Source organism: Chaetura pelagica, unplaced genomic scaffold, assembly GCF_000747805.2.
Source record: "Chaetura pelagica isolate M959 unplaced genomic scaffold, ChaPel_1.0 scaffold132, whole genome shotgun sequence".
NCBI lineage: Eukaryota > Metazoa > Chordata > Aves > Apodiformes > Apodidae > Chaetura > Chaetura pelagica.
Window position 1 is genome coordinate 2,967,639 of NW_009952709.1, and position 25,755 is coordinate 2,993,393.

Below are 25,755 nucleotides of genomic sequence, written 5' to 3' on the forward strand. Positions count from 1 at the left end.
TAATTTATATTTACACAATTGTTCATCTAATTTATTTTTTTTTTTCAATACAGTTTTTAACAGTTGTCCTTTTTTTTTTTTTTCGGTTCATGAGGTTTTGGGTTTTTTTTTACGAATCAATTTCACAGAATTTCTTTATACAGGTTCTTCTCTTTCTTTTAATAAACAACAACTTCCTCTGGTCTTTCAAAAACAGGTCATGTTTCACTCAAAAAAAAAAAAAAAGAAGTTATCTCAGATTCATCAGAAATATTTTGCCATTGTTGATTCCTATACCCTAAAGTTCTATATTATATAAATATATAATACCTTGTATGCTTAAATATTTAACTGTGTGATTTTGTATATATCTTCATACACATGCTCACACACATATGAGGGTTAATGTCCCCAGATGTTGGGAGAACAATGAATCAGAAACACAAACAATATAAGCTTGTATTAAAGAGTTCTGAACTGGACTGTCTGCTCTTGCCATGTCTCCTTTGCTTTCGGTCGAGCTGGCCCCGAGCACATCAGGGTAACCCCAGGGTGGGGTGGTGAGAGGGGCTGTGGGGTCCCGCATCTGCAGTGGCCACCCTGTGTGTCCATGTGCTCTCAATGTGCTCCAGCACTTCGTTTTGGGGTGAGGGGGTTGGTGTTTTGTCAGAGAAGGCTGCAGTGGGTGGAGGCAGCAGCACCAGCTGGAGCCACATGTGAGCCCAGGAGCTCATTTCACTTCCAGGTTGGGTTCTGCCACAGCTGTTCAGGTCCTGCTTCATTCTCATCAGGCTGGTGCCCACTGTAGGTGTTGGTGTGAGTGATGCTTGAATAACAGAAGATTGGATGCTTCAGTGCTTTGACTATTAAGAAGTTGCAGCAACAGTCCTGGAAAATCTGAAAGCTTCACCTACCAGTGTGCTGGGCAATGAGATCTCAGGATTTCATATATTTTGAGTCACCTTCCTGGAGATGTTGAAAAAGCCATACAGATGTGGTGCTTAAGGACATGGTTTAGTGATGGTGTTAATTGTTGTACTCTATGTCTTAAAGGGCTTTTCCAACCAAAACAATTGGATGATTGATTGATTGCATGACACATAATTTTAAAAATACATTTTCTTTTAAAGTTGTCTGTGGTCTCTGCTCACCTTCTCCATCAGATGCAGAACATGGCCACGCAGAAAACGAATCCCAATGGGAATTTGCCTTGAACCACCTACCTAGGTGTGAAGGAAAGCTAAAAGCTCTGTGCAGCACAAAGCCTTTGACATACAAGAAGACAACACACAAGAATAAGGCAATCTCCTGTAGTCAAGAGCTAGCTGGGCTTGCAGCCCCTTCACACTAAACCTTGTAAGGTACGTACAGTGAGCACATCTGCTGATGGTAAAGCCTGTCCTGGTCCAGACCCATGGTCAGAGTTGGGTCACGCACAGTGAAGTTGTGTATTTCTCCTCCTTGTCCTTGGTGCTGTGATGGACACATCTCCCTTGCATGCCTACAGGCACACCCAGGTCCAAAAGCAAAGGCATGGGCTCTACAATTACATTGCTGGCCACTCATGGCAAAGTTGTTTGGCCCCATTCCAGCCCATGACCTTTCCCACTGGGCCTGCCCCGCATTGCCCAGGCTTCCCTGGCACCATGGTTGCTCCAGTGGGACCTCCCAGCCCCACACGGGGCAGGATCCAGCCAGTTGCATGCTCAGTCCTCCTGTGGCTGGCAAGGAAAAGGACTTGGTGCTGTTGTCCTCAGAAATCTGTATGGATTCAGCTTCCTAATGTGAAGTGATTCAGCGATAGCTCCAAATGGCATGTGCACGAGCAGTCGGGACGGGCCATTTAGCCCTGACAGCTATTGAACCCTGAGCCTAAAGAGACTCATTTTTAACTCAGTTAACTCCCAACCTCGTTAATGATTTGACACCCTAGGAAAGCTCTGACAAGACACAGAAGCTGGGAGAATGGGTAGACGACAAGGAAGAGGTGCATGGTGGGGGTGATGGGAGGCAGGAATATTAAATCCTAGTTGTGCTCTCCCTGTCACACATTTCCCTTTGCAGTGGCTTTAGTCACCATTGGGCTATAATGCCAGCTAATTATATTTGCCATACTGTTTGGCGCCACCTTGGCCCCCTTGAAAGCTGTGCCAATGATACTATAAGCCATAAATGGCCCATGGATTGAACAATAAATTAATTCCACACCACACAATCCATGGGATGTTTGGGGACAATAGAATGAAGGATGAGAATAGATTATTATTTTTTACACTGGCGTGAGTGAGCCAGTTAAAAATTGTTCTGCATTTTAACTGTCAAAATCGACTGCAAAATATTGAGCAGGGGGAGAGAGAGAGAATGAAAGAGCAGGACTGAGAGCACAAAATGCTTTCTATACCATCTTTGTCTATGGTAAATGCATTATTAATAGGATATAGACACGTCCCAAACAGCCCTGGCAATAGAACATACTGTAGGTAAAAGACCCATAAACAATGTAGTAAGTGTTTTGTGTCTACAGCAATGTACAAATCAATTGGCTGTGTGCTGAACTATCTATTAAGCATTAATAAGGACTCTAAGATGGGATTGTCCCACCAAGGCAGAGCTCAGCAGGCAGCTCACTCCTCTGGGCTGAGCTTTGTTCTGCTCCACTCTTCTCTTGTGGGCACAGCCCCACCAGCACCATCCATTGATGTGCACAGGCAAAACAACAGGTTCTGTGTCCAGTTTGCATGTCTGCCTGGCAATCAATTGCTAAAGACAGGGAGAGGAAGGGGAAAATAATAATAATTTTTAAAAATCAATACATGTATTGAGCAAAGGCTGAATCCCCTGTCCTGTGAGATGGCAACAGGGCTTGTAGCCACCAGCAGATAACCTTGGCAGAGGCCCAGCAAAGAAAGCAGCTTTGACCTCTCTGCCCTGTAGCAGTAATGCTAGTGACCTTGTTGTGTGGTGACCAGCCCAGGGAGTTTCATGACACACTCAAAGTCACCCAGACTGGGCCACCAGCCTCTCCATGACACCCATGTGCTGAAGTGACTGCAAGGCACTTGTGCCACCAGATGCAGCTCCACTTGGTTGCATTAAATCAAAAGGAGATGACTGCATTAATTATATATGAAAGCCAAGGAAATTGCTCTGAATTCATACAACAAAATCCTCTCCCAGCTGAAAGCCACAGCTTCTCAAACAAGTATGGCATTGGTAATTGTGGTAATGGGAAAATGAAGCTGTTAGCAACTTTGAACAATTTGGACATAAAGACACAGAGGCCTAAAAATCTTCCATGGAAAGACTGGAATATAGAGGAAACTACTTGCAAGTATAAAAGAAAACATTTCCATGTAAGATCAAATGAACATTCAGGTGCATTAGCTGGCAGACGTGTGCCCATGTGCTCACTCACACACACATACCCCCCAAACACTTTGAAACCCAGCATTATATTTTCCTGAGCTTTTCCATCCCAATTTCTTAATTTTTCAGGTTCCAAGGTGCACACCTGGAAGGTAAATAATAGTGAGCAGTTCCCAGGCCAGAATTCTTTTTTGCTGCTCACTAACTACCACACTGCAATGGCTCCAGATTTTCCCTCTGCCCTGAACTGGAATAACCACTGCCTGCATCATTCAAGTCAACAACTGGCCTAAGTTCTCTGATAAAATGCAGTCAAAGGGCCAGGGTCTTAAATTCTTTTTTAAGTACAAGTGAGGCAATACTGTGTCAAAATAGTTTTAAAGGTCTTGAGAATCATTTGGCTGATTTCTCTCAGGCCTGGAGAGGATCATTAGTGGTTAAAAACAGCTTTCGCAAAATTAATATTTTTGGTTTTGCAGATAAAATGTTATTCACCAACTTTTTGAGCATTTTACTTATGAAGAACTAGTCCAAACAGCAACATGGTCACTTCCAGCCACCCTGTGTCCTGCTGCATTACCTGACAGTTTGCCCACATATAAATCACTCCCCAACTCATAGAGATTTCTAGAGAAGCAGAAAAGCCCCTTAACTAAGCTCATTGCTTCTCCCCTTTAGCACCATCCAGCCCACAGGGATGAACCCATTTATGCTTCAGGCCTGTTAGCATTTCTGATGGAAGAGTTGAAATACAGGGATGGCTCAGGGTAAACTTCAAAGGCCAGCTCTGTCTTTGGGCACTCACCTTGTAGCACAGGCACGATCCAAATAAGCAGGTTCTTCTCAACGTCATCCTAACAACACAGTCTTTCCCCAGCCCAGACACGACTGGGTTTCCATAAGGTGTGAAGGTTCCATGCCTCAGTAGCTGCTAAACAGGCTTGGAGAGATGGGAGGGTGGGTAGGAGCAGGGAAGGGAAAGGGAATCCTTTTTATTGCCCCCTTATTTAATACTGCAACTTTCCATCCAAGCATTGAAAGCCTCCTCACCTCTGCAGCACCATAACAAATGCCAAAGCTTGAAGCACTCAACTTGTTCCTCGAAGCTTTTGCAGCTCCTGGTGCCTGGGCACAGTCCTGCCTGCCCCAGTCCTGTGAAGGACACTTGAAGGGCCAGAGCTGCCCAGGGACTGTCCCTCCCACCATAGTAGGACTACGTGCTATGGTCTCTCCTGGCTTAATATCATGGCCACCAACAGTGGGGGAGACAGACAGGCCAAGTGTGCTTAGGGAAAAAAAAGACAAACAACAACCCCAAACAAACAAAAAAAAATCCCACAATAAAAACACAAAAACCAGAAATATTTTCCTATGCTTCTTGCAGTACACAAAATGTTTTGCATTGGTGATGCTCAGCTTCTGGACAGCTAATCCTGCCTCCAGCCCGGAAGGTACAACATGCAGTTTACACCCTCCCAGTGCAACAAGGTGTGAGCTGGCAGGCCAGCAAGGCATCCATCACATCACAGGCCACTGGCATAGCTAAGCATTAGTGTTACTGCATGACTTTATCCAGCCCAAGAACCCCTTCCCACGACAGGGGGGCCCTGGGCTGCCCAGGCTGTACAGCCTCCCTTGGCTCCATCCCCAGCCTCAGCAGAGCTTTCCTCATCCAACCAAGAAAAAAAATCAATGGAATAAAAAAAAAAATGAAGAAGAGAGGAAAAGCAGAAACCAACAAAATAAATACAGAAGCAAATGCAGCACTTGACTCCAGAGGCCTTTGTCATGGGAAGAAGCTGTCCCAAAGTGGTGTCAGCAGCAGCAAACCACCCAAACAATCGGCCCCTCTGTGCCCTGTGCCAGCTGCAGAGCCTGGGACCAGGGTGGTAGGGAACAATGGCCATGGGGACAATGGGGATTGTTCAAGGCCACTCTGCTCCCGAAGGGGGGGCAGCCCCATGCAGTCATAGGAGGAGGACCTGCAGCTGTCACCAGCTCTCAGCTGCCAAACAAGTGGCAGATTTGGGGTGCCCAAATCTGGCTGATGAGATGTTCAAGGGATGCTGAAAGTGGCAGTAAATAGGTTTGTTAAAAGGAAGAGTGAGCAGCGTCTGCAGAGCAGCCATCTCCTGATGCTGAATTTGTGGGGTGCTAGGGTGTCCATGGATGGGAGCAGGGGCAGGCTGTGCAGGGAGCAGCAGATGCCCTGCAAGCACCCGTGGCTGCTCCATTGGTGCAGTTACTCACTGCAAAGGCACATGGAGAAGACTGCTCCTTTTGACCTGAAATCATCCAAAAGCTGGTGACTCCATCCAGGAGCTATTGATGCCCCCTGTCCCAGCTTCACATTAGAATGCAAACTGCAGCTTTTGGAAATAGTGATTGTTTATCCATTACACCTGGGTGAGGGCATCTTTTTGCCCCTCTTCCCACTCACTGTTCATGTTTCATTCACCTCTTCGTGCTTTCCTCTCCACCAGGTCAGTGTTGGCCCCAATTCTGCCAAAGTCTGGCTGGTGGCACAGCAAAGTTGGGTATGGACTAGCAAGAAGCACCAGCTTCTGGGGTAGCAGCAACTTTCTTTGGAGCAAGGATCCCTTTTCCCAAAGGGAGGCAGAAGAAAGGCAGGGGGGGATCCTCACGCACACCATGAAGCACAGGTCCCACTGCCAGCATTGCTAGGCTGTGACTACAACTGTTTATCTTGAAAGCTGGAGGGTTACATTCTCTAAAGTTTCCAGAAAACACAGACCCTTCTTTTCAGCTGCGCTGCCGGATGTGTAACCTCGACAAATTCCTCGGTTTTGTTTGGCTTGGGTACACTGTGCTGGGCAGCATCACTGGCCAGAGGCTCTTCTGGCTTTGATCTGGGAGCTAGGTGTGCTTCTTGACAGGTTAACAGCCATCAAACTCCACAGTCTTCCTGCCCAGGAGTCTAGACTCTTCCACCTGCTGTGTACATATTAGCACAGCTCACACAGCTCGCTCTGTGCACGGACCCTGCACCAGGGCCAGGCTCACCATGGATGCGAAGCTCAGTTCTTCAGCAGCCTTCCAAGGTAAGCAGCAAGAATGAAGCCCCTGATCTCTGCAGCAGCCACAGCTGCAGCATGGAGCCTGGGGGACAGCCAGCCTGTCCTTGTGCTGCTCAGGTTTTGTTCCCAGCAGTAAGTCAGTGCTACCAGAGTTGCAGGTCTCCCTTTCCATGGTGTTGTGCAGCAAAACGGCCGATGCTGTGGATTGTGCCCCTTCCCTTTGAGCTCTTCTGATGAGTATCCTGGGTGCAAAATACACCACGGTGGGGGAGCTCATTGTATCAGAGTGCAGAAAAACATGCTGAAGGGCCTTCAGCCAGTCACCCTCTATTTTGGCTGCCATCTTCTATTCCTAACACCTAGCACCACACTAGGAGTGTGGATGGTCAGGAGTCCCACGGGTGGCTTTAACCCTGTCACACACACAATTGCCTCCAGTCCCATGGATGGCATTACAGCAAACATGAGCAGTTTGTTCCCCAGGTTGGTTGACACTGGCTCTCACTGACAGAGAACCCACAGAGCTGCTCCCACCACAGCACACACTGCATGAACCTTGCAGAGAAATGAATCATTTCCAAGCAAAAAAAAATTAAAAAAATACACACAAGCAAAATGAAAACACTGTGTTTGTAAAATACAGAGAAAGGCACAGCTGAACCTTGAGAAGGTGAGGAAGCTTCAAAGTACCTGGAGGTGCACCTGCCTGTGGGGCTGGACCCAGCCAGGCTCTGTGGGTGCTGCTGGCCCTGGTAGTCCTGACACGTGCAACTTCCAGGGGGACCCATCCCATGGGGCAATGGACCATTGCCTGCCCTGCAGCTGCCAGGAGGGAAGGATCAGTCCAGGATTGACATCAGTGCCTCCAAAGAGGGATTTAGGGTTCCCCCCCATCAGCAGTGCATATACCATGTCACAGCAGCACATGAAATAAGCAGCTCAATGTGACAACCTGGTGCCAGAAACACCAGTCCAGGTCCAGGCTGGGATGCTGGCACATGTGCACTCTGAGGGTTTTGCTGTGTTTTGTTTTACACTGTAGCAAAGCTGAGCCGAGTTTGTCTCGCTTCTTCCTGCACCAGTGTCCCCATTTCAGGAAGTGCAAGACCTGTGAGCTCCAGCACCTCTGCGGCTCACAGACCTGCTGCAGGCCTGGCTGGTGCTGGGGGGTGCTGAGACCCATGCCAGTATTCAGCAGCTCTGGCCAAGTAAATGCAAGTCACTGTCATCTCCTTCATCCCCACAACAAAACTCCATGGCCACCAGCCACCTCTGAAGGGCAAAGGGGTGGTGAACAGGCAGCAGCAGTGCTGGGGGCTGAGCGAGGTTTTAACACACACATCATCATGGTCCCTCCATGACCCTTGTGCTTCAGTGACATGGTGGCCATAGCCCAGATGCTACAGTGTCACCATCCTCTCCCTCTCACAGAAAAAGAGATTGAGCTTCAAAATGAAGACCTCGGGCTACCTGCAATGCTTTGGCACTTGCTCCACAGGCTGCTACATCAAGGCCAAGTTTTCTGCTAACTCCAGCAAGACTTTGACCAGGTACTGGAGACCTTCCCAGCAACATCAATGTGGCACAAGACAAGTGAAGAGACATAACAAAAGGGAGGGGGAAAGGGGAAAGAGCAGTTTGGGAGAAATTATCAGATTTTTTTTGAGTGGGTGCAAATCAGGCAAATAAGTTTAGCTCAAGAAGAAAAGGTCTCTGGCTGAACTTCCTCTGCATCAACTCCCTCGCTTTTTGCTTTCAAAACATTTTCATTTTGAAACTTACCTCCTGCTTGTTTGCTTTTACATTAAAGGGTTAAATAACCTGAAAAAGTAAACAAAACTATTGCTTTGGGCTGTTTAAACTGATTGATCCAACCCATACTGTTCCCTTTGCCCCCTCCAGGTTCATTGTTTTGCTTTAAAAAGAAAAAGCAATAGTTTTGAGCTGATCTGATATTTGTTTTTTTTCCCCCCTCTCACCCTCCCACACTTTTTGGTTTGGCTACCAGGCTGAGAAATCCATTACCCACAGGGATCCCGGGCCAGCCTAACCCACATCTGACAGTAAAAGAAACCAGGTTCTCCAAGTCTTTTTAGCCTCTGGCTTCCTTCTTGGGCTTTCCCACATGCCTCCAGCTCCCACGGGGGGTGGTGGCCGAGCTGGGTGTTGGGGAGGGAGAGGACCCTGGACACAGACACTGCACTTTCCCCTCCAGCTCTGGAGGTCAGCATCACTGCCCTGATACAGCCCCTCATCTCAGCCACATCCCACCTGGAGACAGCCATTGGGGATGTCCTCTACTGAAAGCTCATGAAGGCCCAGGTGGTATTGACATGGTGTCAGGAAGAAACACCAAGGAGCAACAAAGACGGACTTAATATGAACCTTTAATGCACAGAACAAGCTGCCAGGAGCCTTGCAAATGAAGGCTGTGCACAGAGCTGCTCCGTCCACTCAGAGTGGTACAAAAGCCCAGCTTGCCTGCAGAGTCCTGGCACCTGCCTGGCATCCTCTGCTGGGACCTTGACTGGCAATGTGGTGTCACCAGCCACCTGCCCCACCTCCTCTTGCCATCTGGGGCCACCACAGCACCGGGGCCCCTCGCCCCACAGCTCCTGCCTGGTGGCAGGCAGGGCAGGCAGGGCAGGCAGGGCAGGAAAAAAACTGTGCCCAGCAGCTCCCCTCTACCTGGCTCTGGCTTCGAGAGGGCATCTCCTTCTCCCAGGGTTTTGGAGTGTGTAGTCCAGGAAAATCAGTAAGAAAAGATTAAAAAGGAGAGGCTTTTATGCAGAGTCAAATTAGGTAATTTCTTTTTTTTTTCTTTTTCCTCTTGAAAAAATCAAAAATTAAAAAAAAAAAAAAAGAAAAAAAAAAAAGGAAAAGAAATGAAAGTCCACCTTGCTGATTTCTTGCTTCTCTGCTGTCTGTGTGAGAAAGTCCTGTTTGGCCTCGCTGTCCCCTTTCCACCCGACCCTGAACCCCACCAGCCTCTCAGCACATCACGAGTCCTCGAGTCCTCAGAGTCCCTTGGCCTCCCGCAGCTCCAGGCCCACACCTTCCCTCACCGCCCCTTGGACTCCCCGTACGTGTTGCGCAGCATGGAGACCATCTTCTCCTCACACGTCACTTTGGTGTCCTTTAGGATGCTGTACCAGACCATGCCGGGCGGCCGGACCTCCTCGCTGCGGCAGAACAAGTAGGGCACGGTCTCGGTGCGGCTCTGGATGTAGGAGCTGCGGAGCAGGGTTGAGCAGTGACTGCTGACCTTCTCCAGCCTCCTCAGGATCAGGTGTGCCTTCCTGGAGAGGACAAACAGAGATAGAGCAGAGCGAGCAATGCAAAGAGGAGTCTGGGCACCAGGACTTCTGGGTTCCACAACCAGATGGGTCTTGTGACAAGAACAGATGAGATCATTGCCTAAAGACATCCTGTCTCAAGTGGAGAGAAGTTCTGTTTTACCCAAAAGTTCTGGGTACATCTACTGTTTTACAGCACCAGGTCAACAGGGCAGGTGGGATCCCAGGTGTGACCCACTAGAGTACCTTGAATGCCCTGGGGACACTCTCTGCCCCTGGTCACCACCAGCACCGTGTGGCCCTGGCAGGCTCCAGCACATGCACCCTGGTGAAATGCCCAGCACCCTCCTGCTTCTGACCAATGAGCCCAGCCCACCCTTTCCTGTTTTCCCAAGTCCCCGGGAGGCAAATGGCCCAAAAGGACTGACACTAGAAGAGCAAGAAAAAAAAGCACAACACATTAACAAAACAAAATAAATCCATAAGAAACCAAGAATCCCCTCATGGGAGTCTGCAAAGTGTTAAATCAAACAAAGGGAGGGGAAGAGGGTTTACTTCAGTGGTCTGAAAGTCTAAAGATCACAGATTATTTCCTCTCCCTCTGGTGCCACAGGAAAGCTCTGGATTTGGGGCTGGGGGGTTTTGCCATTCCTGCAGGAATGTAAATTCCCGATAATGACACGTCAGGGCAGCGCTGGCGGTCAGAGAGGCATAAACATGGGGATTATTTGATTATGAAAGCACAGGGGTGTTGCAGCCCGGGCTGTGAGCTCCCAGCCAGGAGGGGAGCTTCAGGAGCCTGATGGCACCAAGGAGGGGTGGCTGGGAAGGACAGGCCAGAGTCACCCCAGTGGCAGAGTAGAGGGCAGACACAGCAAGAGGCAAGAGGACATCCCAGCAAACCCAGCCAGTTACAGGCCTCTCCCTCAGGAGGGGGAAGACTGGATAAAAGGCTGTAGGAAACCACTGCTGCACATGGAAAACTTACCCACTTCAACCCAGGGCTGACAGGCTCAGAGTCAGCTTTCCAGGGGAAGGGAAGAGCAGAGTTGGCTCATCCTGACCCAACACTACATCTTGCCATGTATCAATGTAATTGATAAAGACAAGCCTGACCAGGCAATCTGAGCCTCATTAGTGATACACACACATATATCACAGTGATGTCATGGGGTGACAGCACAGCTGACAGAAAAACTCTACTCTCCATAGCAGCCACCTGACCATCTACAGCATCTGGTGCTCCCACTGTGCACCTGACACACTGTCAAGCCCAGGTCTGTCACTGCTGGATGCCTCCTGTGGACAGGTTACGAAATTTTATGATGGTATAAGATGGTCTTAATAAAGCCTGATTGATTAAAGCTCAGCTGAGCAGCAAACCAAAGTCTGCCATGACTGTCACTACAATTAACAAACTTCATAGTCACTGGGGCTGGAAGGGACCAACCAGAATCACCTCTGCCATTTTCTTGCTGGGATTAACCTGCCTTGATGACTGTCTAAGCTGTTCTTAGAGCCCAGAGCTGGTGAGCTTCCACTGCTCACCCAGCCTAATGCTGAGAAATTGTTTCTTACCAGCTGCACTGATTCAGGTGGGTTTTTTTTTTTGTTGTTGTTTCTTTTTTAGAGAAGGCTGAGTGAGAGCAAGTCCCAGGGTCAGCTCATAGGATGGACTTTTATGTGAGTTGACAGTGCTCAGGAGGACAGCACTTAGCCAGGACACCCTCCTTCTCAAAAAGAGTAACCACAGGTTCATATCACCCTTCATTATTCTAAATAATCTCTCCTGCCAAAAAAGCAGTGTTGGTCCTTCCCCAGCCCATATGTGCCTGTGCAGGTGTATGTGGACCTGAATACTGTGCTGACACGAGGCAGTTGTCCATCCAAACACCAAACCAGCAACCAATGGATTTTCCCCTGTGTTGGATCTCATTGCAGTTCACCACAAGGCCTTTCCCAGCCACAGCAAGTGGGGAGTGACAACGTGTTCTTTAATAAGCCCTTTAAGAAAGCCCCAGTGAGGGGTAAACATGACTTGGCCCTAACAACACAAGGAGTGGACTTTTCAGCATGCACTTACACTTTTGCTGGCCAAGCTCTTCTCTTCCCCTCCTCCCTTTTCAGCACTCCACCTTCCTGCTACCCTCCATAGTTTTCTTCACTCGTCTCTCTTTCTTTCACACAACCTGCCTTTACCTCCATTTCTCTACCTTTTTCTTTCTACCATTCTCTGCCATTCATTCTCTACCATTTTCATTCCTTGCTCCACCATACTTCCATGACCTTCTGGATTTAGCTAAAAATCACCATGTCAGTCCTGCTTTCTGATACATTCCCAGGTTTCTTACCCAGGCAAACATTCCTATGTTTGAGGAGGAACTCAAAGTTGGCAAGAAGTGCAGGGGTGAAACCATCTGATATCTTATGTGCCAAAGGCTGTGCTCCTCGTGGAGCTGGTCTCCAGACACCTGCTGCATCTCCAGTTGTGCTCAGTGCAGTTGGTCCTGGGAAAGAACCAACATTCAAGGGTGGGATGTAGCACATGATGGGTGGGCCCTGGGGGGATGCTGAAAACACACTGCATCGTTGTCAAGGAGGAGAAGGGGTGATTGGGAGGGGGAAGGAATCAGGCCCCTCACCACTTTGAGTCATTTCTTTCAGTGGAGTAATGAAGCAATGTGTAAATGTTAGAATTAGCTTTTGGTTGTCAGCTGCTCCCTCTTCAAAAAAAATAAAAAGAGAGAGACAGAGTGGGCAAGGGGAGGGGCAAGAGAGAGAGAGAGGCTTTCTGGGGAAGGCTGGGTAATAAATTACAGGAGCAGTTCTTGGGCTGCCAATTTAACACCATAAATCAAGCCCTGGGTATTACCCAAGTGCTCCCTGTGGAAGGCTGTTGGGTCAGAACGACCACCTTTTCAAATACTGGAAATGAAATCTTCCTAAATTCTGCCCCACCTCATCCCTGCCAGGAGCAGCAATTTATTGCCTTATTAAAGGGCAGAACCTGGGAGAGGATGGCAGGGGAGCAAGCAATAGGGTAGTCACTCTCATGTGGCCAAACCCCAAGCTCTCAGATCCTCAAAGGGATGAAAGAGAACCCCTTCCACAGCCCAGATTGGGGGTGTCCACACACTGGCATGAACCAGCAGTGCCCTCCCACCCCCTCACGTGCCTGCCATGGGGGCCATGGTTATAAATCAGCACCAGCCAGGGACTGATTCTGGTCTCCACGTACATGAAGGGTTAAGGGGGTCACAGCCACTGTCATAAATGATGAAGAGGGGGATTTAAAAGTACTGACAGTTCTATGTGGTTGCTTCCCTCTGCAGTACCTTGTGCCATGGTGGGGGGGAGGAAAGGGGAAGGGATGTCTGCTGCCAGGGCACTTTCTGAGGATTTGTGCATGAACCAGCAGCCCCACAGCAAGGGTGTCAGTGCAGTGACTGCCCAGAGGACAGGGCCCTGAAGGTCCATGGTTGCCTGTCCCAGCTCTGCAAGGATGTGTCCAAGAGCAGGAGACATGTTACCTCCTGCTCGACTCAGCCCAAAGGGTGCTCCATCAGGGACATTTGTCCCCCAGATGCACAGGGGACTTCCATCACTTACCTTGATGGCTGGTGGGGGATCAAAACATATCTGGAGCCAACAAACCCCTGTCCTATCTCACCTAGAAGGGAGGTGCTAAAAAGAGAATGAACCAGCATGACAAAGCACAGAAGAAATGATACCTGGGGTGGAGGGAAGTATGAAATTCCCTGGACTGCTGCAGGGAGAGGGTGGCTGCCTGGCTGCTCTGTTCCCACACGGGGCAATTTTGTAATAAATTCAGTTCCACTCTACTGAGAAATGACCTGGGTCTGCCAGACCCTCATGTGGGAGGACAATGAGTCCAGGACTCGATGGCCTCTTATCACAGCCTCCCATCAGTACATTGCATTCCCCCTCGGTACCAGAAGGCAGCTGCTCTGGAGATGCACTTGGTCTCCTGCCTGAGCCACTTGCTCGAGCAAAGCAGAGGCTGTGAGACCCGGGCTGATGCCACATCCTGACCTCATTGCTGCTGGTAGCCACAAATAAAGGCATGGAAGGAAGATTTTTTAACTTAATTATTTTTCCTGCCTCCTCCTAAAAGCCAGGTTCTGTTTGCAGTAAGAATTGTCCCAAAAACACAGTAAGAAAGTAATGACATCTCCCTGTCACTGTGTCAGGAAGCACTTTGGCTGCTCAGATCCAAAGGCCTGAGTGCACAGTAGCATCAAACCATCGCTGCTTTCCACAGATTCCTCTGTTTTGTTGGAACAAATTAACTCTGTGAGATTCACTTGGTGTCTGTAAGAGGAACGGGGGGAGCAGGAAAGGGGTTGTTGTTGCTAAAGGAGACTAGCAGGATGAGGCAAGCCAGGTGCCAAGATGCTGCTGACCACAGAAAGTCCTGGGTTAGGGCCACCTATGAGCTAAGTTTTTAATGTCTCCTTAATGTAAACGGTCTGTTTGGGACATCTGGCTGTCAGCGTGTCTTCTTGCAAGCAGCTGTTTGCAGTAACCTGGGGCTTTCATGGAAACTGGGCTCACGAGGACTCCAGAGTGATGTATTTATTACACAGAGGCAATCAGGTTCCCTCTTGTTGCTCAGTTTTATGAGTGGACATTTGCTGTGAAGCTGAGGCTCATCTGATAAACATTTCAAGGTACGAAAATGAGTGTCCCCCTGGGAAGGAGAAGAGTCTGTCCATTAAAATCGTGTTAGGAGATGGCAAAGGAGATGCCTCCCTTGGCAAATCATCACTTGCCTCCTGCTACGTCAGTGCCTCTGTTTCTGTCCAAGCTCCCTGAGACGCAAGGCTGGGTGGCAGAGCTTCACTCTTGTCAAGAGCCTGGCACCAGCTGCCATGGCATTTATAGGTGCTTACCCTTGGCTACAAGTGCCATGGTTCTCAAGTACAGAACATATCAGTGCTGTGAGGAGCTCGTCTGGCTCAATGAGGCAAGCAGAGAGCAGCCCCATCGACCACTGACTCCAGACGTAGCTTGATACAGAGTCAGGCAATTGAAATGTCACCTTGAAAATCCCATGTCTTGATGCAGGTATCAGGTTAGAGACACCCTTCAGGAAATGTTCTGCATCTCAAGTAACAGAAAATAAGGATGTGTGAGAAGAGGCTGATGGTTCTCAGGGATTTAGGGAGAGAAGAATTGAAAAGGACAAACAAGTGTAATCACAGAGGAGAATGGCAGTGGGAAGAATGAGAATGGCTCTGTGCCAGAGGCTAATGAACTACCAAAGGAACTCTGAGGAGGGCAAGCCCCAGGCCAGCTTGGATTTATGTCCAGGAGGAGTGCAAACTGTTGTGAGAAGCTGTCATCCTGGTATTATGCACAGATCCTCAGCCATGTCCAACAAGCAGAGAGGGGAAGGGGGGACAGAAAGAAAATCTTTTACAGTTGTTCATGCATGGCAGGACCCCATTCCTCCACCTTCCTCTGCTCCAGCTTCTCAGAGAACATGTTAGATGAGGACACTGGATGAACTGTGACTCTGAAAGCTTCAAAGCAGGTCAAGGCTATTAGAATCCTGTAAGTGATCTCAAGATGTCCAGAGGGATATGGTTACTTCTGAGCATTTCTTGCAGGGTGCTTCCCAAAAAACTCAGTGGCAGTCTGACCTTTGCTGGGACACTGCCGGAACACTGCCAGGACACTGCCAGGACACTGCCAGGACACTGCCAGGACACTGCCAGGACACTGCCAGGACACTGCCAGGACACTGCCAGGACACTGCCAGGACACTGCCAGGACACTGCCAGGACACTGCCAGGACACTGCCAGGACACTGCCAGGACACTGCCAGGACACTGCCAGGACACTGCCAGGACACTGCCAGGACACTGCCAGGACACTGCCAGGACACTGCCAGGACACTACCAGCTACCTGGGTACAATGTAGTTCACATACCTGTGATCTCTGAGTCCTGCCATCCCTTTCACTGCACACTGAACATTTGCAGGTGCAGCCCCACTGGAAAGGTCCCTCTTTATAGTCACAGAAACAATCCTCTCCCAGCCCTCCTCAGAGCATGAAATGCATAGCAAATGGAAAATATTTCCAGCACAAAGCTGAACGTATGTAACAGATGAGGTGCTGTGTGCTTGCTGGCAAACTTGCACAGTGTCAGGGGCACCACCAGGCTAAAATTTAGGAGGATCTTTCTAGTGTCTACATCAGCAAGCTGAATTATTCTTTCGGGAGAGAGGGAAGGTGGAAAAGGGAATTTTGGAAATATTTACAGTTTGTGTGGCAACCATATATTACTGTGAGAATAAATATATGTCAAATATATATAAAATACAAGGAAATGTCCACGAAATATACTGTTTAGAAGAGCCAGCTTTACCACATAGAGATTGCTTAATCATTAACCCCTCTGATGGTATCAAATAGTCAGTCTACAGACAAAAGTAATAATCTGCTCCCTAGCACCTCAGCTCTGCCCTTCCTGGGGCTCAAAACTATTTTCACACAAGAACAACCCCCGTGCAGCAAGGTGTTTGCATTGTCACACACATCCCAAACCACACCAGGAGGTAGCAGGTGCCAAAGCCACACCTGGAGGAGCAGTTCTCTCCTCGACTCCCCACAGAAAACACTGTCTAGGTGTGGAGGAATGAATCTCTCCTGGATGCAGAATCCATCCAACTATGGGGGGGAATGGGGGGCAGTCCTAGAGGTCACATCATATCCTTGACACCAGTGTTCTCCAGCAAAAAATGCCTAGGAAGGATCCTGCTGCTCCTCATTACTGGGTGTTTGACATGCACCAGCACTACACAGTATTGGAATGGCCTTGCCCTGTATTCCTCAAATACCCTTGAGGAGCACAGGTACCTCCACACTGCAGCTCCTGATCCTAACATTTCTCACTGTCCACATCACTCATCACATACCTAACTGCTGCATTTTTTGCTTCATGCCCTCAGTCATTATTTCCAACACCCACCCTGCCATTCATGAGGGCATGTCTGAGCCCTGGGGCAGCCATGGTCCCATCTACAACTAAACACAATCTGAGTTGGTCCCCATTTACATCACTTTCCCCCATTCCCCAGCTTCTTCAACACACTCAGCTCATCTGCAGCATCATCCTCCTGGTTCAGGTTGGTGCCTAGATGTTCCACACACATTCATCCAAAGACCACCCAGCTGCTAGATGTCCCATAAGACCAAGTGGGACCTGGTGGTCCTACGGGATGGCAGGACAGCTTGGTGAACACCAAAAGGGAACATCTCTCAGCTACAAGGAGAAGGCAATGAGGGTCACATCCACAGTGGCTGGGGCAGGGTAGGATGCAGGGAAGGGACAAATACCTGGGCCCCAGCTCATCCTCACTGCGCCAGACGAAGTCTCCAAACTTCTCATAGTGGGAGTTGTAGTGGTGCTGGACTCGGAAGAGACCTCCATCAGGGTGTTGTAGGCTGTCTGCTGCTCCTTCCCGCTGGTGTAGCCGTTGTAGAGGTTGTAGATTTTGTCAGCTATCTCTGGAAGGGATCAGGGGAACGGGATTAATGAGCAGCCAGAAGGTGCCAACACAGAAGGAGGAGGAGTGAAGCCCTTGGCAGGGCTGGCAGGAGGGGCAGGCACCAGGGATGGCTGCCAGGCCCTTGGGACTGCCTGCAGCAGAGTTTAGTGACCTGGGGAGCACTTAGCAACTCCTCAGGCTAATCCTGCAGCCAGTGCCCTGCATGAGCAGAGCAGCCTCAAACATTCCAGTGACATTCCATGAAAGAATGGGAGAAGGAGAGAAGGAGGACTGCCAGCAGGTCAGGTGCAGCTTTATCCTCCCAGGTAGGGCAGGCAGGCTCTTCCCTAAGTCCCCAAACCAAAAGCCCATTGCACGGCTCTGATGCTAAAGGGCAGGAAGAACACAACACCTTGGTAAGAAGATGGCAGAAATACAGTACATCAGTGTCATGGGCAGCTCAGATGTGTTAAACAGGAGCTCTGCTGTAGAAAAGGATCTCTTTTTGGAAATTAAAAATGCACATAACCTCATTTTCTTCCTTTTCTCCCATTTGCTTATTTTTCCTGTGGATGCTTATTAATAACATGGAACAAAGCATTCATCAAAACTTCCTCTTGTGTGTCTTTCAAAACAGAAAGCAAACAAGAAAGAAAGCAGGTAACCTGCCTTTCACTTAGAGGAATCTTTTGAAATTTGAAAGCAACCAAGTGTTCTGGGTCTAAAAACAAATGGGCTTGGTTTCAAAATAGGAAAATGAATATGTGCAAAAGTGGCTGGGCTTTTATCGGGTGTTTCCAAATAAAACCAGCTGTCACCTTCCTCCTTTGAAGCACCCAAAGCCACCAGTGTCCCTGCCCTGGCCCAGCAAGGGCTGCCTCTCTTGCTTTCATGAGAAGAGATGGCTCATTTTGAGGGAATGTGTGTCAAACACCTTATCAGCTCCCACCCCCATGTATGGGGAAGGAAGCTGTGCCACAGGCCCATGGGAGCCACCAGCTGCCCAGCCCAGGGGACTTGCCTATCAGGAACTCTTGCAATATGTCACACCCTCCCCCCCCAGGTAAATGTCCCTGTGCTCATGGGTGGATTTACACAAATTTCACAGCACGAGAGGAGGGACTGGAGGGGCCTGTAGGAGTAAAATGAATAAAGGGAAAGCAAAATTAGCAGGAAATGTCTTATGTTGTGGAAAATGAGGCACTGACCTTCTGCCTTGCTGTCGTCCACCAGCGGGCAGGCTGTCCTCAGGGTGACAGTGCTCAGCTCTGAGTGTCTCCCTCGTGTATCCACAGCATACAGGGTAAATCTGGAAGGCAGGAAGCAAAAGGAAAACAGAGTCTTTATCCCTCAGTCCCACACCACCACATTGTTATGGGAACTTGCCTTCACAAAAGAAAGGGAAAATGTGTATCAGTCAATTTTGGCATCTCAAGGAGATTTGAGATGATCTGGGGCTTAGAACAGGAGAGCACCCAGAGAAAGGAGCCAGGGCCATGATGGGGCCACTGTGTCCCCACCTGCTGAGCTGCATTTCCTATCCTCCTGTATCCCCTTGAGCCCTATGGGGTTGCAGTCTGCTGCCAGGAGACTGCAAAAGGGTGGAAACATCTCTGGGGCTGCTTCACCGTGTGCCCATGTGAACGTTATAGAGCTGTGGTGTTTGCAGGCTGGGCTCCTCTCTGGCCTTCCTGAGAGAGAAGCAGTAATTCCTGCCATAAGCGGGTTCTGTGCTGACAAGTGACAGCTCGTACACATCCTGTGAGCAGCCCTCGAGGTTGTTTTCTCCCTCATTTCCCCACCAGGGTGGGGTTTGTAAAAGGGTGGGAATGATAATTTCACACTTGAAGCTAATGGAGAGCATCTGACAGTAAAACACAGCTTTTGTGCCAGCTGAAACGTTGAATAAACAGGCTGTGGCTGCACAGGACGTCCCAGGATGCCGAGTTCAGAGTCCTGGTCAGAGTATCAAAGCTCCAAAATGAGAATGGTTCTTAGCAGCAGGGGTGACAATCTTCCATCCACTCTCCCACAAAGCATCTGTTCAGATTTATTCACCCTGAGCCAGGCACAGAAACTCGAGCTGGCTTTGATAAAGTGCAGGAGCTGCCTCAAAGCCCCCAGAGGTCTGGGATGCCTGGCCCTGGGGTATCCAGCTCCCGAGAAAGAACACAACCCCCCCCACCCCTTATCCTAAGGTAAAGCCCAGCAGCTCCTGCAAGTGAGTGCAAAGAACACCATAAAAGCTGCTGAAGCTTAAATGGGATTCAGACCATGAGGGATGTTTACTTAAGGAATGGTCCTAACTCCTCAACATCCTTAATGGGGGCAGAAGCAATGCCTCCTTTTTCTCACCCCACATACGAGCAGCACCCCCCTGTGCACCCCACATGTGGCTGATAGCAGCTGACATTTGCACAGTAGCAATTCCCAGCACAGGACATATTCTCTTCGGGCAATTAGCATGAGTTCCTTAACAATACTTGCTGTCTGAAAGGATGCCAGCAGACTGACAAGGAACTCACTTGTGTGAGTTCCCATTTTCACAAAGCTGGGGCATGCCAGGGACGCACACGCTGAGCTCACCCAAGGAGATGCTATTTAATGCTTTGCAATTACATCATTTTCCTTAATTTATAAGGAATGTTGCTCAGAGTGGGAGCATCTCAGGAAGGGCATCCACAACTGCAGCTTCACAAGTACCACACACAGGCTGTTCTCCCACTGTAACTAAGGGACAGCAGCAGAGCAATAGGGTAATATCAAATTCAGGGCAGTGTCTGACTTCAGAGCTTTGCAGCCCATCCCGGAGGTGCCACTATCCCTCCTCCCGCCTTCAGCAGGGTTCAAGGTAAGCAAGGAGTCTGCTGCTGTGAGCAGGTCAGGTTGTGTCCTTTGCAGCTCAGCAGCTTGGATCCCTCCTCTTCAGGTCCAAAAAGCACCTGCAAAAGGGGCACCCAGTGAGAGGTCTTGCTTCCAGTGAGACCAGGGACTCCACAGCTGGAGGTCTGGGCAGAGACACCAGGAACCCTGCTACCCATCCAGGTGCTCAGCAGTGGACAAGGCTCTTCTGGCTCATCAGCACAGGCACAACAAACAGTAAGAGGGTTGAGGAGCAGGTTATTGCTGTGACCTGATCTTGAACTTCAACCAGGGGTCACCTGCTTAGCCACAGTGGTTGTGGGGTTGTGTTTTCTTTTTCAAATGCATGAGAACAGCTAATGTGTAACCTCTGCTGCCTTTAGCAGCTCAGGCAGGTCAGTTCCATTAGCTCTGAGGCAATCAGTGCCAGAGCACTTGCCTTGAAAAACGATGGACTTTCATCAAAACACAATTGTAATATTTGGCAATTAGTGCCCACATCACCTACTGCATCACCAGTGGAGTCAGGAGGGAGCAGCTCTGCTTGGCAGGGGTGTTAAAGCACATCCATTCCTTTGGGTGATGTTAAAGACCCGTTTTAGCCCTTTGCAATTTCCCCCCCTGCCCAGCACACACAGAAACGAAGTCACTCAGCTGTCAAGAGCATTTGTACTGATCAGACCTGGGTTAAAAAACATGTATCAACAAGCCATAATTTTTTCAGATGATACAAAAAATAATAATAATAAATAAAATAATCGAAATATAAATGGAAAAATATCAGAATCTAAGTTATTTTAATCTGGTCCATTTATTTACTTTTTACTTGTTTTCCCTGAAAGCAATCTTCTCTCAGCGACCTTAGAGGAAAGGTTTTCATTGCTATTCCCTTTTGGAATCAGCACCAATAAAGGCTGCTCTGGTGGAAGGGGGCAGCCCCACTGTACACAGCCCTCAGCACCCCTCCAGCTCCTTCCAGAGCGTGATCTCAGAAGGTTTTAGCATTAATTACAGTGCAAAAGATCACCCTGAAGCACAGCAGTATTAATAGCTCTGTTCTACCAATGGTAAACAGAGACATATGGGGTGAAGCACCACCCCTCAGAGATGCTCAGTGACATGAACAGTTTGGGAACTTGGGAGGTGATGGTTTCCAATCTTGTTCTCAGACCACTTGACCACCCAGCCTCTCTGTGGCAAAACCCTTTTATGGCCAGTTAATGGCCCCGTGCAAAGTGCTGGGCTTTCCTTTTTCCTTTGGTTCCTGGAAACAGACAATTAAGAGAAGGGTGCAAAGACCTGTGGCTCAGTGTAAACGTGGCATTAACAGGCAGATCTTGCTTGCTACATCTCTGAGCAAACTCCAGCAGATGTAGGTGAGGAGCTGCCAGCAGGGATGGGACCAGCCTGGAACCCAGTGTGGCCCAAAGAGGGCTGTGGGTGGGAGCAGAGGGACCACCACTGAATGGAAGGGATGGGAATGTTTGCATGGCAAATAAAGGGAAAAACAAAGTGAGCATGACAGAAGGAGGGAGCTACCCTGGCCATGTGGAGGGCTGGAGTCCAGCTCTGCAAGGCTACGTGGAGATCCTCCTGCCATCTTTAACGTTTCCATAGAGCATTTTGGACCAAAGACCACAGCAGGCAGCATCCCCACCAGCACTGAGGGAGCTGCACATGATCATGCCAACCCTGATCAGCATTAAAAAAATGAGGCCAAAGAATGGTTCTGACCATTTTGCCCAAGGCAGAGAGTCTCTGGGGCAATGTCAAAGCCAAAAATGAAAAGGTCCCAGACCCATACTCAGAGCATGAAACCATGTCAGACAACCTGGAATGCCATATGGTAGCTACGATCTGGCAGAGCCTCCTTCATAACCTGGAGGTGTTTTGTTGAGCAATAAACTTTACCCATGATGTTTTCTCAAGGAAAGGTTTTCATTGCTATTCCCTTTTGGAATCAGCACCAATAAAGGCTGCTCTGGTGGAAGGGGGCAGCCCCACTGTACACAGCCCTCAGCACCCCTCCAGCTCCTTCCAGAGCGTGATCTCAGAAGGTTTTAGCATTAATTACAGTGCAAAAGATCACCCTGAAGCACAGCAGTATTAATAGCTCTGTTCTACCAATGGTAAACAGAGACATATGGGGTGAAGCACCACCCCTCAGAGATGCTCAGTGACATGAACAGTTTGGGAACTTGGGAGGTGATGGTTTCCAATCTTGTTCTCAGACCACTTGACCACCCAGCCTCTCTGTGGCAAAACCCTTTTATGGCCAGTTAATGGCCCCGTGCAAAGTGCTGGGCTTTCCTTTTTCCTTTGGTTCCTGGAAACAGACAATTAAGAGAAGGGTGCAAAGACCTGTGGCTCAGTGTAAACGTGGCATTAACAGGCAGATCTTGCTTGCTACATCTCTGAGAAAACTCCAGCAGATGTAGGTGAGGAGCTGCCAGCAGGGATGGGACCAGCCTGGAACCCAGTGTGGCCCAAAGAGGGCTGTGGGTGGGAGCAGAGGGACCACCACTGAATGGAAGGGATGGGAATGTTTGCATGGCAAATAAAGGGAAAAACAAAGTGAGCATGACAGAAGGAGGGAGCTACCCTGGCCATGTGGAGGGCTGGAGTCCAGCTCTGCAAGGCTACGTGGAGATCCTCCTGCCATCTTTAACGTTTCCATAGAGCATTTTGGACCAAAGACCACAGCAGGCAGCATCCCCACCAGCACTGAGGGAGCTGCACATGATCATGCCAACCCTGATCAGCATTAAAAAAATGAGGCCAAAGAATGGTTCTGACCATTTTGCCCAAGGCAGAGAGTCTCTGGGGTAATGTCAAAGCCAAAAATGAAAAGGTCCCAGACCCATACTCAGAGCATGAAACCATGTCAGACAACCTGGAATGCCATATGTTAGCTACGATCTGGCAGAGCCTCCTTCATAACCTGGAGGTGTTTTGTTGAGCAATAAACTTTACCCATGATGTTTTCTCATGTTCTCCCTGTGCCTTCCAAAGGAGCTGGGGGCTACTCGCTACTGTCTCACAGCTGATCCTCTTTTTCACCCATGCCTTCAGCAAGATCATACATGAACTCTTGCTTCTCTAAGAATACTGAGAGATATTTTGCCCAAAGAGGTTCCAAAGAGTATTTCACCACTGGAAGGACATATGTTCTTGGCAGAGATCAGCCCATCCATGTCTGGAAATGCTGCAGCAAAACACAGTGTATGAAATCCTATAAAGTAATGATGCTTAAATGTTTACTACTAAATTCAAAACTATTGGGACCCAAAGGAAATTTTAGAGAGAGACAGAAAACAATTAACATGTGGCCTCATGAAATGTCAACACCTTTTTTGTAGATACCCCACCCAATGCTGGCTGAAGCCTGGATTTTATCACTAGTCTCAAGATGCTTCTTGAGGAAGGAAGAGAGAGCAGAGGGAAGTTTTAAGGCTTTGGTTCCTGGAAGCCAATGGCTGTAGAAGATTGTCAGTTGTGTTTAAAGAAAACATAAAAAAAAATAAAAATATGTTTCTATCACTTCTCAATGCAGAGAAAAAAGAACCCAAAATATGAAATTCTAAAGGCATGAAACTGTGAGGCCGAGAAGGAAACCCCAGAGCATGTTATTTATGTACAGAAAACAACATCAGCTCATGGTTTTTTAACTCCCTCTCATGATGTTCATGATGTTTGAGTGCTTTACTCATCATCCCCATTTGCGGGAAGGGAGATAAGGACTTCTGTGTCTGACCTTCCTTAGCTGGGTGGCTGATTTCTTTCTGTCCTACAGAGATAGCACAGGCATTTCTGCTCTGTCTTGGGTGCTGCTGAAGCCTTTGTGCTTGTGCAGCTGCTCAGTGAGATGCTGCACCACAAACAGGCTGCAGAGAAAAGGGTCTGATAAGGACTCCAATAAGCAGTCCTGCAGCTGCCAAGTCACTGGGTCCCTATGAGTAGGTGGTTGCATCCCAGAGCAATGGCTATGTGGTCAACCCAGGTTGTGTCCAGGAGAGCCCTGCACCATGTCAATGGGGACAGGGCAGAGATGCTGCTCCAGAGTCCAGTGTCTCATGCTTTCCAAAGTGTTGCAATCACAGATGCTCCTGCCACGAGGGCTTGGCTTGAGCTTGGCTGATAAGCCTGGGCACCTTGTTTCTGCAGCCATGAGACTATTTTGCCACCAGCTCCGGGACTTTGAGGTAGGATAGACCTAGCCAGTGTCACACACCATGCAATGGGTTCCCTGTCCCCTGGCAGCGTGGATACCCCCACCCATGTGCTGAAAACACAAATCCTGACCTGGCTGAGGTCACATCACCTGGGTGTTATGTGCACAAACTGCTGTCACTTTCTGGCTGGTCACAGCTTCTCCATGCCTCCAACACAGCCCAGGGGCTCAGGGCTTACACGCAATCAGTGCTGCTGAGGCTGGCCCAGAATGCTGACTAACACACACACACACACACACACACACACAGCACACCCCACGTCACAAGCCCTTCTCACTGCTTGTCCCAGCCAAAAACCAATTTGGAGGACTCAGTTTGAAAGCTCTCAATGGACCAGCCCTTGGCAATGCCTGCTTCCATACTCCTGGGGCCAGCCAGGCTTGAGCTGTGCCCAGGCTTAGGCACGTGCAGACCAGAGCAGCCAGGAATGGTGCAACCAACACAGGTGGGTATGAACACACTCCTTACACCCAGCACTGTGCACACCCTTGTGCTCAGGGGACACACGAGCAAACACTGTCCTCTCCTGGTCTTTCAGTACCTTTAGCTCCCAGACACAGTCCAAGTCAGGGGAGGCTGAGAGTGTGTGTGTGTTTCTTTGTGCCAGTGCTCACAGCAGAGCATCGGGCTGGTGATGAGCAGCAGGACTTCATCTCAGCATCTCCTGGCTGCTAAAAATGTCAACAAATTTGCAGGAACAGGTTCCCTGAAGGACTGTTCTTACAAAATGGGGGAAACCAGGGGTGCTGCGGGATGGTGCAGAACTATGGGTGTTTTACACCCAGCAGTATGCTGGGGGGGTTTGTGGTCCATGGGGCACCCACCTCTTCACCCCACCATGGGCTCCTACATCTCCTGCTGAGCCTCCTACTCATGGCCAGGGAGCAGGAGCAGGGCTCACTTGCCAGCAGCAGACTGAGCAAGCACAGAAAAGGGTGTGTGTGCTTAGTGCAAACAATCCCAATTCAGAAACCATTACAGTTTCAAAAAAATTAAATCCAATAAAATGCAGCCCATCCACACAAGCCACAGGAATGCAGCTTAGCTGATTAGTGACTCTGTGATTTGCAATAATTAAGAAAGGTAAATGAGAACAACCCCCCAGTCCCTGTGGCAAACACCAAGCAGACAATGAGCAGGGAGTGTTGTTTTGGAAGGAGAGGATTTCTTGGTCTGTTTGTTGGGCCCTGACTTGGGGCTGATTGTTCATGCCATGCCCATGTCCATGGTGACACAGTGAGGTGGGCCAGAACCCTGGTGTGGGGCTGACCAGGCTGCAGCCCTGCCAGAGCCCTGCCTGAGGTTTGGGCTGAGCTTCACAGGGCAGTGGACAACTTTGTGCTCTCTCCCTGGGGCTGGCACTGTCAAAAGCGTTGCAGCAACAAAACTACTGTCAGGGCACTCAAAGACTGGCAGGGATGCAGGGCAGGGCTGGGGACAAGGAGCTGGGGTGTGACCCATCGG

At 49.1% G+C, this 25,755-nt stretch overlaps 1 protein-coding gene across 1 annotated transcript in view; it reads right to left on the minus strand.

Annotated features, from left to right (window-relative positions):
• Positions 1-9,407: 9,407 nt before the first annotated feature.
• Positions 9,408-25,755, minus strand: part of LOC104385858 (astrotactin-2-like) — a gene marked incomplete at its 5' end in the record, with an annotated part of 35,963 nt that continues 19,615 nt past the window's right edge. Inside the window, 4 exon segments of the mRNA XM_009994357.1 lie at positions 9,408-9,682; positions 17,046-17,133; positions 17,136-17,216; positions 18,406-18,506. Coding sequence (XP_009992659.1) covers positions 9,445-9,682; positions 17,046-17,133; positions 17,136-17,216; positions 18,406-18,506 — 508 coding nt within the window.